Source organism: Ceratotherium simum, chromosome 16 (assembly GCF_057802395.1).
Source record: "Ceratotherium simum simum isolate JZ-2026a chromosome 16, ASM5780239v1, whole genome shotgun sequence".
Taxonomy (NCBI): Eukaryota; Metazoa; Chordata; class Mammalia; order Perissodactyla; family Rhinocerotidae; genus Ceratotherium; species Ceratotherium simum.
The window spans coordinates 8,179,071-8,192,916 of NC_141915.1; the positions used below are offsets into that span (position 1 = coordinate 8,179,071).

The 13,846-nt window shown below is 41.0% G+C and overlaps 1 protein-coding gene across 1 annotated transcript; it reads right to left on the minus strand.

The window, feature by feature from the left end:
* Nucleotides 1–499: 499 nt before the first annotated feature.
* ADPRM (ADP-ribose/CDP-alcohol diphosphatase, manganese dependent) lies at nucleotides 500–13,775 on the minus strand. The gene is made up of 4 exons (XM_014789499.2): nucleotides 13,706–13,775; nucleotides 5,742–6,368; nucleotides 4,742–4,858; nucleotides 500–1,737 (listed from the first exon to the last, which is right to left on the minus strand). Exons 2-4 carry the CDS (start codon nucleotides 6,340–6,342, stop codon nucleotides 1,427–1,429), a joined length of 1,029 nt encoding a protein of 342 aa, XP_014644985.1. The 5' UTR covers nucleotides 6,343–6,368; nucleotides 13,706–13,775; the 3' UTR covers nucleotides 500–1,426.
* Between the last annotated feature and the right edge of the window lie 71 nt (nucleotides 13,776–13,846).

Here is a 13,846-nt window from a genome sequence, read left to right on the forward strand (position 1 = left end):
CATGAATCTAATCATATATTCCCCAGCTCAGAAACCTGAGGATTCCTCACTGTCTGACAAGTTAAATTCTAACTCCGGGCTCATCATTTAAGGCTCTCCACCACCTTGCCCTAGCCTATCCTCTTCCTGCTTTATTTCTTGCCATACCCCCAAGCACCTTTTAGTGAATCCTCATAGCCATTACTTGCCACTCCCAAACCCAGCATAGCCTGCAGTGCCTCTGCTTATGCTATCCTGTCTGCTTGAAATGCTCTTCCTTAAACCATTTTTCTTCTTCTTCAAGTCATCCCTAATCCCATCAAACAAAATTAAATTGCTCCCCCACATTCCCACAGTCCTTCTGAAATACTTGTACCTATGGATCTGTCTCTCTCACTCATGGTAAGGTCAGTGAACGCAGGGAGCACATTAACGGTCACCTCTGTGGAAGGCTGAACGTGTTACCAAACCAGGTCCGTTTTGCCTGCTGCCCAGAAAGCCAAACACCGAGATGGCGAGATTGCAGCAGAGAGAGGGTTTTTTATTCACAAGGCAGCCAAGTGAGGAAATGGGAGAACAAGTCTCAAATCCACTTCCTCAAAAATAGGGACTCAGGGATATTTATGGGGTAGGGAGCAAGGTGGTCTGAAACGTGGAGATAGATGATTGGAGGTGAGGAGAGGTGAGGTAACTGATGATCTGCGCAAGCGTAGTCAGACTTCATGCCTCTTCATAAGATGCATGTTCACAAAATGGCAGTGTTAGCATGACCCGAGGGTGGAGTTTTTAGCGTCTTGACGTCAAAAGGTCACTTACTGGACATCTGCGCAGGCCCAGCTGATGGGTGGACAAAGGGTTCTAATCTCTTCTTACAGCCTCATGTGGGAGACCATACATTCACCTATGGGAATGGGAGCGCCATTCATTCACCTGTGAAATAACTGTTGGTATTTTTTGCTTACAAAAGAGGAATACAAGCCTATAAAAGTACAAATATGATGAGTATTCTGAGCAAAAAATGTCCAAAGCTCATTCACATAGAAGAATAATTGGAAAAAGTTTACCTGAGCTTATTTTCTTTCTTTTTTATTATGAATTTTAAGTTACATAGTTAATACATAAATACATTCTCCTTGTAAAAGTAAAGGAATTTCAGGTAAGGCTAAACAATAAAGTCCATTTTGAGGACTATATGCCCCCCCCACCAGTCTCCTCCCTGGTTTATTCATGCCACTTTCATTCATTTTGTTTCTAATTTTCAGCACTGGATATATTATCCAAAAATGCCATTTCAGAATATCTGAGGAGCTACCACACACTGAAGCCATACGCACATTTTGTTATGCAAATAACTACTAAACAATGAGACTGAGGATTTGGGGGCCAGGAGGGGAACAAAAACACAAAGCTAAGTCACTCTCTGTCTATAAAGGTAAACAAAATCAAACTACAAATGGAAAGTTCTTTCCTTCTCGTAATTTATAATTCTGTCTGGAACTCTGCCTCTCCCTTTCAACATCATTTTGTCAGGATAGACGTGAACTGTGCCAAAAGCCTGGCTGTCCGGAGCTGTTTCAATAACCCCTTCCAGGTTGACGTGGTGCACACCAAAAGGATCCTTAGAGTAGCCACCATCGTGAGTGTGACCAGCGAAGAAACACACCACACACTGGTGAGACCAAATGATCCCCAGGGCATCTCTGTAATTCCAGGCCAGGCACACACGGTCAGAGGCCTCAGGGTAAATGGGAAGATGGCCTGTTAGTTAAAGAGAAGAAGAGTTATGAATCAATTAAAAAATATCTCTTTCACCAAAATAAATGGCTAAAAACTAGCACTCAGAAAAAAAAAAGTGTATTACTACCTCATTATGGACTGAGATCAGAGAGAATCCACATTCATGAAGAACTAGGTAATCTATAGCCACATCTCTGGAGCATAAAGAAGTTGAGACAGTTCACATATAAAGGGAGAGAGGCCACTGCAGAGGCAGAAACCCTAAGGTCCCTACTGCCTACGGAGTTTTAAGATGTGCAAACAGAGGGAGACCGGGGGCATCTGTGCAGGGCGGTCTGCAAAGGCAGCCAGGAATCGAGCAGATGCTGTGTGGAACCCAGTCTCTTCGATTTCCTTTTATGAGTGCTATATACTCAGAAAGATGTACTCCTAAATAGAAGAACAGTCTAGGGATGGGCCATGGATTCTATGTCATTTATATAAACACTCAATGCTGTACAACTGATTCATGCCATTTAAACGCCTCCATGAGATCAAGGCAACCATAGCCATCTTATAGATTAGAAAATTGAGTTAAAGCAGGGAATAGTCATACTAGGACCCACAGGAGATATGTGGATGTAGAGCCAGGAGAATTTCGAACTCCTGATGCCAAGACATATATGAAGCCACATCATGTATCAGGCCAGTTTCACAGTGAAGTAGAGGAACAACAGTTCACTGGTCTTTGCTTTTTCCTATTAAATCACTTTCCTTTTTTCTCTCTGTTAGTGTTCATTTTTATTTTTATTCTGAATATTTTTATTCTGCTTAATATCTATTAGTTTGCAATACAAATTAAAAGGGGGGGATTAACGACCCCTAAAGCAGGAAAAGAGTCAGAAGAGCTTATGGGTGCGTGTGTGCACACGTGCGCACGCACACACTGATGACCACCCTTCAAGCTGTGATAAAGGCTAAGAGTCCAAAGAGGCTGTGTGCCTTTCCAGATCCAGATGCCACCATGGACTCACCTGTCAAGGCCCTGTGGCATCTGACACAATTAGTCGCTCCCTTCTCCTTGAAATACTTGGCTGCCAGGACACCACTAGTCATCCTAGTTTTCCTCCAACCTCAGTGGCCACTGTCACTCTCCTTCGCTGGCTCCTCATTTCCCCATTGTCTTATTAGGACTGCCTGAATGCTTGGTCCTTGGGCTTCACTCATCTACAACTAATGGCTTGGTGATCTCTTAGTAATTTACAGTTTAAATGTCACCTATATTCTTTCAACTTCCACATTTATATATCTAGCCCAAACTTCTATTCTGAATTTCAGACTCACATATCCAAACTGCTTATCAACATCTCCGCTGATGTCTAATAGGCATCTGATATCTAACAGGCACCTGAAACTTAATATTTTCAAACTTGAACTCCTGAACTCTCCACCCAAAACCCCCTCCTACTGCAGTGTTCCATATCTCTGCTAATAGCAATTCTATCCTTCCAACTGCAGGCCAAACTCAAGAAGCAGGCAAAATGACCTCTGAGTAGCCAAAATAAAACTGAAAAAGCAAACAAAAACAAAAGAAAACTTATTAGTCATTTTAAACTTTGCTAAAGAAAACCTAAGGCACTAAGTCATTAAAGGTTTGTTCACCCAGTTTCTAAGCTTACAGCAAAGTGGAAGACCTTTGAGACTGCTCATGCAGATACGCGCACTGACGTAAGTAAAGAGAAACGGGAAGAATAAAGGACAACATGGGAAAGGAGCCTGGGGTATAAAACGTGGCCTCTGGTCTCTGTCCTGTCAGTAGCTATATGATTTAAGCTATGTAGTTGAATCTCGTTTGGTTCAGCTTCCTTATGTTTAAAATTAAATGGTCTGGCTATATAATCTCCAGGTCCCTTTTACCTCCAGTATTCTCTCAAGTAACAGGTACAGCCTGGCAGTGGAAAACTAAAAAGCAGAGACAAGTCAGCAAGTATCCCAGTTTCTGAGACCACTTATTGTAGAGCCAGACAGTGTCACATCATGCCAATAATCCGAGGGCACCTTATATTTTCTAAGCCTTGAATGACATTTAATATTCCAATGGTAGCAAAAACACCCCTACTCCCTCTACATGTTTTTACATCAGTGAAAGATTAATAAGTAAAAACTACTTTTATAGAAATATAATTTTTATATTATCAACCATCTGAATAGCCTGTCATTTTCAAAGGGTTTTCATGTTCAAAATTTCATTGATACAATATTGAGAAAACGACAGTTTGTAGGTTCAACATTTGTCCAGAGTCACACAGCTCATAGAAACAAGAGCCAGAGTGCCATCCCATTCTTGTGATCCTAAGCCCAGTCTTCTCATCCATTGTGCCACATTCATTTTAACCAAGGGATCTAATCCCAGCCCCCAAACCAAGTACACCAGCCATACTGCAAATCCAAAGTCAGTTCTTTGTGTGTGTGTGCGAGCACACACGTGCGCACATCTACATCTGAGAGTACTTTAAGCACCTCCAGATTCCTATACGCTCTGATGGCAGGACTTCTGTAAAAAAGTATTTCCTTGCAATTGCATGGTAAACACAGTTACAGAACTGAAGTGCTCACTACCAGCTGGGTCTCTAACCCTGTCCCCTGTTGATCAGCTTTGCTCTCACCCGGGCAGCAGAGGCCTTGTTCGGTGGCCACTGCACTGATGGGTAGGTCTCCTGAGGCTGAGATTTGGTATGAGGCCTGGACTAAATTTTTCACTTAAATATTACTATACAAATTGATCCCATTTGGGGAAATTCTACTTTGAAACCCAAAAGGCCAACTCACAAATATGGCAAGATTTTTTTGTTATTTTACAATTCTTTCCTGACTCAACCTTAAATGTTAATCTTATATTCAGATTGTTTCTCAATAAAAAATTTTAAACTAAGCATTCACTTTATAGAAAGAGGATATCGTAATACAAATATTGTTAGCATGCTTTAAAACCTAACTTTTCCTATTCTCTAAAATGCTAGTGTAATCAAATAATTTAAATACTTACTCACAATCACCACTTTTTCTTGGTTTGTGTCAGAGAATGTAAGAACTTCATTCAACCAGTTCAGCTGTTCTTGGCTGAATCCTCCATTAAACTGGACAAACTGGGGCTCAGAAAGTCCTGAAATGATCAGTCAGACCCATCAAATGTCATTTTTTTCCTCATTTGGGCATTTGAACTTAGCTAATATGGGGACACCTGTACTCTTCTTTAGGAATATTTGGCAGCAATTAACGTAAAACGGGAAACCACAAGCTTTCAGAGCAACATACAAATAAACCACACTGTATCTCACTCCTCGTCTTGCCACGCCTCTGCTTACTTCACTAGCTTCCCATTACATTCAAGATAAAACAGAGACTCCTTACTATGTCCGCTGAGCCACAATAAAATCATCTTGCACCCTACTGGCCCTTTCCTGCATTCTTCAGTACCGTCAGGTCCTCTGCTCGGCGCCTCTGCATTTTTCTCTCTCTCTTGAACACTCTGCCCCACCTTGCCCTTCCCAAGAATGACTCCTTCCTGTCATTCAGGTTCAGCTTCGACGTTTTTCTCCTTGGAGAGGCTATCTCTGACCACCTAAACTAAAACAGTACCCCTAGTCCTTTTCTATAATATTATATCTTATTTTTTTGGCGGCATTTATTGCTGTGGAAATAGTCTTGTTTGTGTTTCATTTATTTTCTGTCTGCCCAGCTACTTCTCTTGTTCCCTCCACTCCATCCATAAAACAACTGATAATGTCAGTATTGCTTACAGTTCTGAATAACTAGCCCTAAAAAAAAGTGCCCAGCCCAGAACAGGCATTCAGAGAGCTGTTAAATAAACGAATCTTAAACCAACTGCAAACAATCCATGTGCCATGAGGCCTGTGAGAAATCCTGACCCTGAACAACAGCGACAATATACTTTTACCTTAATCATCCATCTTCCTGCTGAATAAAAGGTAGCTGAAGAATTTAAAGACAATGTATTAGACTCTCAGTTCAAAGGAATAATTCACCTTGAGGACTATTCAATTCCGTGTTTGGATTGTGCTCCCTCAGTATCTTCAGACACTGCTGGTATTTTGGAGAAGACTGATCCACGCCCAAGACACTCAAGTCATAAGCATCGAGTAAAATGAACCGGAATTTAGGGAATGGCACAAAATGGTAAGCATAGTAATCCTCTGAAGGCATAGTCTCAGGATGATGTACAATTTGGTCTTCTAGAAACTTGGTGTTAAGTTTAGAGCTTGTTAAATAGTCTCTGCTGAAGTTATAGAATTCATGATTTCCCCATGTATGATGAACTGGGACTTTAAGCCTTTGGAATGTGTTCATAACAACTTCTAGAGACTTTTCTGATGCTTTACATTGCGCATTATATCCATCGATGATATCTCCAAGCTGAAGTACACAACAGGGTGGGCTGCTTTCTTTATTCCAGTGTTCAATAGCACCCTGTAGGTGAAGAAGACTGTGTCTGTAGTACCTCCGTCTGCTTCCACTGAAATTATAGCCGTCTTCTAAGTCAGCATATTGAATATCTGTGATAACTCCAAAGGAGAAGAGAAGTTCTGAACTCTCACTTAGGGTTCCAGGATTGGGCTGATCATCCATAACCTCCAAACAGGTTTCTAAATAAACTAAATAAAGGAAAAAGGATAACTAAGTTATAAACATCCTAACTTTCTAAATAGACTGAAGGAAAAGGTAAAATGAATGTTAAACTTAACAGTTAATCCACTAGGTAGCTTGGTATAGACAAAAGTGCATGGGCTTTAGTCTGATGGCCTTATGTCCAAGGTACCAAGTCCTCAAAATGCTTCAGTATTCCCATCTGTAAAATGGAGGATAACCTCTATTCTTTAGAAGAGTACCCATTTATAAAGGGGTATTATCCTATTAATGAATAGGCATTTTAATTCTAGTCAAGTCAAATTCAAATCAGGTATAATTTGCAATTTTTAAGAAAGATACACTAGTTTTAAACACACATGCACACACACACACCTTAATCCACAAACACCAAAATAATTCTATCAAAAGTTCAGGATTTTTTTGGGAGGGAAGTTGTATATTACACTTATTCATTCTACTTTTTACGTTAGATGCCTGCTATGGGTATTTCATGTCTTTTCTCTTTGGTGGTAGTCACCTGAAATAAGTTCCTCATATTTTGTATCATAGACTAACAGAGAGAGGTAATAAAGCTATGAGAGAATTAATTTTAAACAAACAAAAAAATCTGGCACAAAAACTGTGACATTGATGTGACTATTTTCATTTCTGTGAGTAGTGGTTCCTGGCTCTTCAATAGTTGAATTCTAATTTGAACCAGGTTTTTAAAACCTAAATATTAATTCCCCTTCCCTACAGTCAAAACAGGAAATATGTAATCTTTTTTTCTTACACGATTTCTGCCCTGCCTCAGTGGCCAAGAAGTGCAAGAAATTTAGACTTGAAAAAGCTATTATTTTATTAGATTGTTTATAATCTAAATTTATAATCTCTTAAAACAGCCAAGAACTCTAAGGATTAAAATAAAAATCAAAGGCCAAGATCCTAAATTATCAACTATTCTTGTTATAAAGGCTACAGGAGTAAATTGGGCTGTGGTGTCTACGTTTATTAAAACCTACTTGTTCCTAAAAATTCATTTGGAATTTCTAAAATTACTTTCAGACTCTTGGTCTCCAGTCATTTGCCCCAAGTACCCACTGAGTTCTTTTTAATCCTCTACAGACGTGAAATCCTGTCAGAGTGTTCCTATCAGAGGGGGTGGCAGCAACTCCACAACTGGCAATAAGGGCCAGACTTCAATTTGATTTATTTGAGAATTAGGGGCCTCTGTTCATTCTAAAACTGCTGTCACTAATAGCACACTTTCTATCTGATCCACCCAGTACGAGCTTCAGCTACTTTCCTTTCTTCCTTAATCCAGCTGGGTATAATTGGCTCAAAAAAAGGTAAAACAGCACCAGAAAAAGAGATGGAAATCCTGAAAAATGGCTTGTTCTTACACTATTTTTTTTTTCATTTGCTCATTTGGTCCTGCAGACCCCACCAGATACCAAGTCAGTTAATATGTATGGGGGTTGGAACAGATGACATATCTGATTTGAAAGGTGAACTCAGATATAATTACAATAAATACAAAACTCATCTAAGTCAGCTGAAAACCTCTAGTCTTATTAGGTTTCAATATTTGCAATTCAAGCACAGATTAATCAAACCAGAAGATAATTTAGCAAATGTATCACTGGAACGTTATTACCAAAGCTTAAGAGAAAACTTTCTGGGAATGCTTTTATCTCCGGCCAAACAAGCTTGTTTGTTTTTATCTTTAAACTCAGAGACATTGGGGTGATAATATGTACTGCGGATCTCCTGGAGGGCATTTAGTCCCAATACATTTGATCTTCTCCAGCAGACAGCTGTTATTTTTGTCTACCCAGCATTCGTTTCCTGTTCTGGTAACAGCACCCCAAAGTCTCTTTAGCCATCTACCCAATGCCTCATTTTCAGTTTGACCTCTACCCCCTGGCTGAGGAAGGGGAGGGGTAGACACACGACCCAGACCTGGCCTATAAAAGCCTAGTTTCCCTCTGGTCAGTTAGGGGTAGGCATATAAATAAGCTGAGTCAATAAGCATCAGCCCTGGGCTTTTTGCTGGAACTACCAGCAAAACTACTGGAACTACTTCTGCTAAGCTGAGACCTGAGACTGGAGTTGCTGGGGAAAAGTTAACTGAAAAGAAACCCAATCTAGAAGGAAGCAAATCTGAAAGATGGAAAGAAGTCAAGTCTGGAAACATCAGTTGACCACCTGGATCCACCTGTCCCTTCTAGGACTTCTCTTGGTCATTTAGGTATACCAGCCAACAAATCCTTTGAGTAAAGCCAAATTGAATTGGCTTTAAGATTTCTGTCATGTAGCTAATTTTTGACAAAGGTGCTAAGAACATGCAATGGAGAAAGGAAAGTCTCTTCAATAAATGGTGTTGGGAAAACTGGACAGCCACATGCAAAAGAATGAAAGTGGACCATGTGCTATCGCCATTCACAAAAATTAACTCAAAATGGATCAAAGACCTGAAGGTGAGACCTGAAACTATAAAACTCATAGAAGAAAATATAGGCAACACACTATTTGACATTGGTTTTAAAGGAATCTTTTTGGATGACATGTCTACCCAGACTAGGGAAACTAAAGAAAAAATAAACAAGTGGGACTTTATCAGATTAAAGAGCTTTTATAAGACAAATGAAACCAGAATCAAGATGAACAGACAACCAACCAGCTGGGAGAGAATATTTGCAAAACATACATCTGACAAGGGGTTGATCTCCATAATATATAAAGAACTCACACAACTGAACAACAAAAAAACAAACAACCCGATCAAAAAATGGGCAGAGGAAATGAACAGACACTTCTCCAAGGAAGATATACAGATGGCCAATAGGCACATGAAAAGATGCTCAACATCACTAATCATCAAGGAAATGCAAATCAAAACAACACTAAGATACCACCTCACGCCTGTTAGAATGGCTATAATCACCAAGACAAAAAACAACAAATGTTGGGGAGGATGTGGAGAAACAGGAACCCTCATACACAGCTGGTGGGAATGCAAATTGGTGCAGCCTCTATGGAAAACAGTATGGAGATTCCTCAAAGAATTAAAAATAGAGATGCCCTATGATCCAGCCATCCACTACTGGGAATCTATCCAACGCATCTGAAATCAACAATCCAAAGAGGCTTATGCACCCCTATGTTCATTGCAGCATTATTCACCATAGCCAAGAAGTGGAAGCAACCTAAGTGTCCCTCGACTGACGATTGGATTAAGAAAATGTGGTATATATATACAAAGGAATACTACTCAGCCATAAAAAAAGAAAATCGTCCCATTTGCAACAACATGGATGGGCCTGGAGCGTATTATGTTAAGTGAAATAAGCCAGAAAGAGAAAGGCAGACACCGTATGATCTCACTCATATGTGGAATATAAACCAACACATGGACAGAGAAAACTGGACTGTGGTTACCAGGGGCAGTGGGGGTGGGGGGTGGGCACAAGGGGTGAAGGGAGTCATATATATGGTGATGGACAAACAAAAATGTACAACCCAAAATTTCACAATGTTAGAAACCATTAAAACATCAATTAAAAAAAAAAAAGATTTCTGTCATGTAATATGAAAAGTCCTGTCAGATACACCGTCCACTGGAACACAGTTCAGTTTAGGAAAGCTCAAGGGTATACTAAGAAAACAGTAATGTGTTCTGTGGTAGAAAAGACATCCAAAATGCTGAATACACACAGCTTTTAAAAATAAGGTAAGGATAGGGAACATACAATTTTATTAAATAAAGAAATTATTTTGAAAAACAAATTTAATTCATACTGTGATCTGTTAAGGGAAAGATAACAGGCAAGAGAGGAGGACAAGGCCACATTCAAGGAAAGACAGGATCAGAAGTGAGCAAGGCAGGGCAAAATTAACCAAGTGGACAGGGGATTGACTCTCCTGACTAGTTCCGAGTCTCTTATTGTATGGTTCAGGGAGATGCCAGGGAGCTCAGAGAGGTTGGTCCTGGTGGACAGAGAGAAGAAACACCCAAAGACACCTCCACTGGGGAGACTTAGAATTAATAAACATTTCAATGCCATAGAACTTTTTTGAAATAGTCCCCATCCTCCACCAAATACACACAAAAAAGTAGATGAGTAGAGGATAATTGCTGAAGCTAGTAATGGGTACCTGAGGTTTATTCTCTCTACTTTTATGCATGTTTTTAAATGTCTATAATATAAAGTTTTAAAAAAGCATTCTAAAGTTTAGAGAAAATAAAAGTCTGGAAGAATTAGAAGACCTAAGGAAATAATCTGCTTTTGAAAAGAAAGGAAAATAGCAAGTTTTTAGTAAACTGTGTTCCGAAAGTTTTGCCTGCACCATTTATGATATACTAAGTTATCTAAGTTTTAGTTAAGAGGTATCATGATGAACTCCTGAAAGCTTTGAAATTGAAGACCTGAAACTGAATTGTAGTCCCAGTTTTTCCTAGAGCAAAATAACCCTCACCAGCTGCTGTGAGATTCAGCTAAGTTATAATGCACAGTAATCTACTTTATAAATCATAAAGCACTATATGCATGTTAAGAAAATTAGTTTTTAATTGTATATCTGAAACTACATCTGCCTAGTGAAGCTCAAGATAACTAAAACTACTGCAATTTTTTATAGAACAGAATAATGTAGAAAACTTTACAAGATTTTCTCCCAAAATTCCTACAAAAAGTCATGGTGCAGGATAAGCAGCCAGCATTTTGTGAAAACCACCTTTCATCAATGATTTTTAAGAATAGGAAGAAATATCCAGGGATGCTTACTTGCTGAAAACTTGCTACAAGGTGATACTAATAAAACTTCTGTAATAATTAAGACTGGCAGAAGGCTGAAGCTCCTTTCACACTATTGTCAAAGGCAAAAAAAAGGGGGTGGGAGGAGTGACAAGTCCGGACATTAGTAAGGGGAGACCGTATAAGGGGAACTACTGCAACAGAGAGGTGCTCAAAGCCTCCGCCAGGAGTGTCTTGGGGAAGCGGTGGGTGAGCAAAGTTTTTATATGCAGAGCCCATGGGATAGGTGGCTGTGGAAAGATGAAGGGGACCCTGAAACTTAACTCTGCTAAATACTGCACTAACAGGAGAGGTGAGGCAGGACATGTTTGTGACTCGGCACATGGGGAGGGAGTCTAGACTTGATATGAAGCAAACAAGCAGTGCCGGAGAGGTCACACAAAGTTAGGCCTAGCTGTCCTAGTCAAAACAGCCTCAAGTTATGGCAAGCACAAAATGTGATCAGCTTTGTCACTACTGAGAGAACAAATATTAGATATTACCTATGAGAGAACAAATATTAGATATTATCTATGTCCTGTCTCTTTCAAGAAAAGTATCTAAAGCAAAAGAAAAAAAAACCACATTTTGTGATCTTGGTGGTTTACTAGTAGTAATAAAAGTGATAACGTTTACACTAGATAATGTTTCAGGTATCATTTAACACTCAAGTTTCTTGGGTCCATGAAATCAGGCTCAGAGGTGTTATTAGCAATTCATCCAACGTATAGTTATAAAACCCCTACTTTGAGTCAGGAACTGTTTTAGAAGCTAGTATTTTATTTAGTATTATAAATTTAATGAAAAAGTTGTATAAATGCTTTGGTAAACAAATAAATAAGGGTGAAGCTATTAAAAGAATTACTTTGGCAAATAAAATTTAACAGAACACCTGAAAACAACACTAAGTTCGATTTTAATTTGTATGACGTGTGTTTGATCAGTTAACCCACAATTGAGCAAAGAGATGAACAATAATTTTATATGCTCATTGCCTGAATAAGCAAAGTACTTTGGTGCCTTTTTGTCAATTTGAGGAATAACTTCTCCCTGGGCAAACAAATACAGAGAAATAAGAGAGTAAAAAAATCTTACCGACAGGCAACTTAAGACAGAAACATTAGTTTGGATAAGAACGATTTGAAGTGCTGTGGGCAAATACACAGAAATAAGAGACTAAAGAAATCTTAGCCACAGGCAACTTACAACGGAAACAACAGTTTGATTAAGAACAATCTGATGTGCTGAGCAAACATTTACTTTGAGCAAATACTCCAGAAAACTCCAGCTCAACTTCCAATCAAGAAACATGGGGGGCCAGCCCCGTGGCTTAGCAGTTGGGTGTGCGCGCTCCGCTACTGGCGGCCCGGGTTCGGGTCCCGGGCGCGCACGGATGCACCGCTTCTCCGGCCATGCTGAGGCCGCGTCCCACATACAGCAACTAGAAAGATATACAACTATGACATACAACTATCTACTGGGGCTTTGGGGAAGAAAAAAAGGAGGAGGATTGGCAATAGATGTTAGCTCAGGGCAGGTCTTCCTCAGCAAAAAGAGGAGGATTAGCACGGATGTTAGCTCAGGGCTGATCTCCCTCACCAAAAAAAAAAAAAAGAAACGTGGGTCATACTAGACTACAACTTTCCTGCCTTAGAGAGCAGCAGCTTGGCTAATGATGCCGGCTCACAGAAAATACCACGCTCTGTTCTCACAATCACAATCATTTCCTTTTTCTGTATTTTGCGAATCCACCACGGAGGTGGGGAGGGTTAAAATTGCAGACAAAAACAAAGGCAAGACAAGTGAATGTGAGTTTAACTTTCACAAGGCATGAAAAATAATACAAATACTCTTAGCCTCATAAATACTGTACGGCTGTATCCAAACAAGATAAGCAGTCCCAGAGGAGGAACTCATCAACAAACTTGACATCACGAAATTCCACGGGGCAGTGGAGTCAGCGGGAGCATTTTAAGAAACTGGAGCCCAGGGAGACGAAGACAAGGGATGGGGTGTGACACCGCATATACTACTTCGTACCGTTATTTATAATTAGATTACATTCTAACCTGGGAACAACTAGAAGCGCCAGGCACTTCAGTCATACTTGTCTAGCCACCCTAATCACTCAAATTATCCTTACTAGCAATTTTTTTTAAAGTCCAAGACTGTATCAAGTGCAATGGATCCGCTTCTATCTTAGGGATGCAAAGGCATCAACAACCTTGCACTTCCAGCTGACCGGCCTCCAGACTGGGCTGGACGAGGGCGACAAGGGTGGGGACGGAGGCTGCCCGGCCCCGCCGGGCGGTGCTGTCTCTTTCCCGAGGCTGGGGGTGCCCGGAGGAGCGAGGAGCCGGCTTCGGGCGCCCTAGCCCCGAGCCTCCGAGCAGCGCGGGGCGCCCCCAGCGCTCAGGACCACCGGCCGGGCCGCGCAGCCCGGACCCGGAGGCAGCCCCACCCCCAGGCCCTGCTGTCCACTCCTGCCCGCCGGGCCGCGCAGCTCCCCCCGCCCCGCCCGACCCAGTCCAGGCCGGACACGCCTCCAACAGCGGGGAAACACCTACCGCGCGCCGGCTCCTCGGTTAAGGACTCCCTGACTACCGGCCAGGCAACCGCGCCACCATCGAGTGGAGCGACAAGAGCGGCTCCTTTCGACTTCCGGAGGAAGCGGAAACGGCGCCGGAAGTCGGGGGGCGGGTCAAAGT

Coding starts and splice junctions, on each gene's coding strand:
- ADPRM (XM_014789499.2), bottom strand. CDS start 6,342: ATGGATGATCAGCCCAATCCTGGAACCCTAAGTGAGAGTTCAGAACTT. Junction 4,859..5,741: donor GGAATTGAATAGTCCTCAAG/GTGAATTATTCC, acceptor TGATCATTTCAG/GACTTTCTGAGCCCCAGTTT. Junction 1,738..4,741: donor AGAAAAAGTGGTGATTGTGA/GTAAGTATTTAA, acceptor TTTAACTAACAG/GCCATCTTCCCATTTACCCT.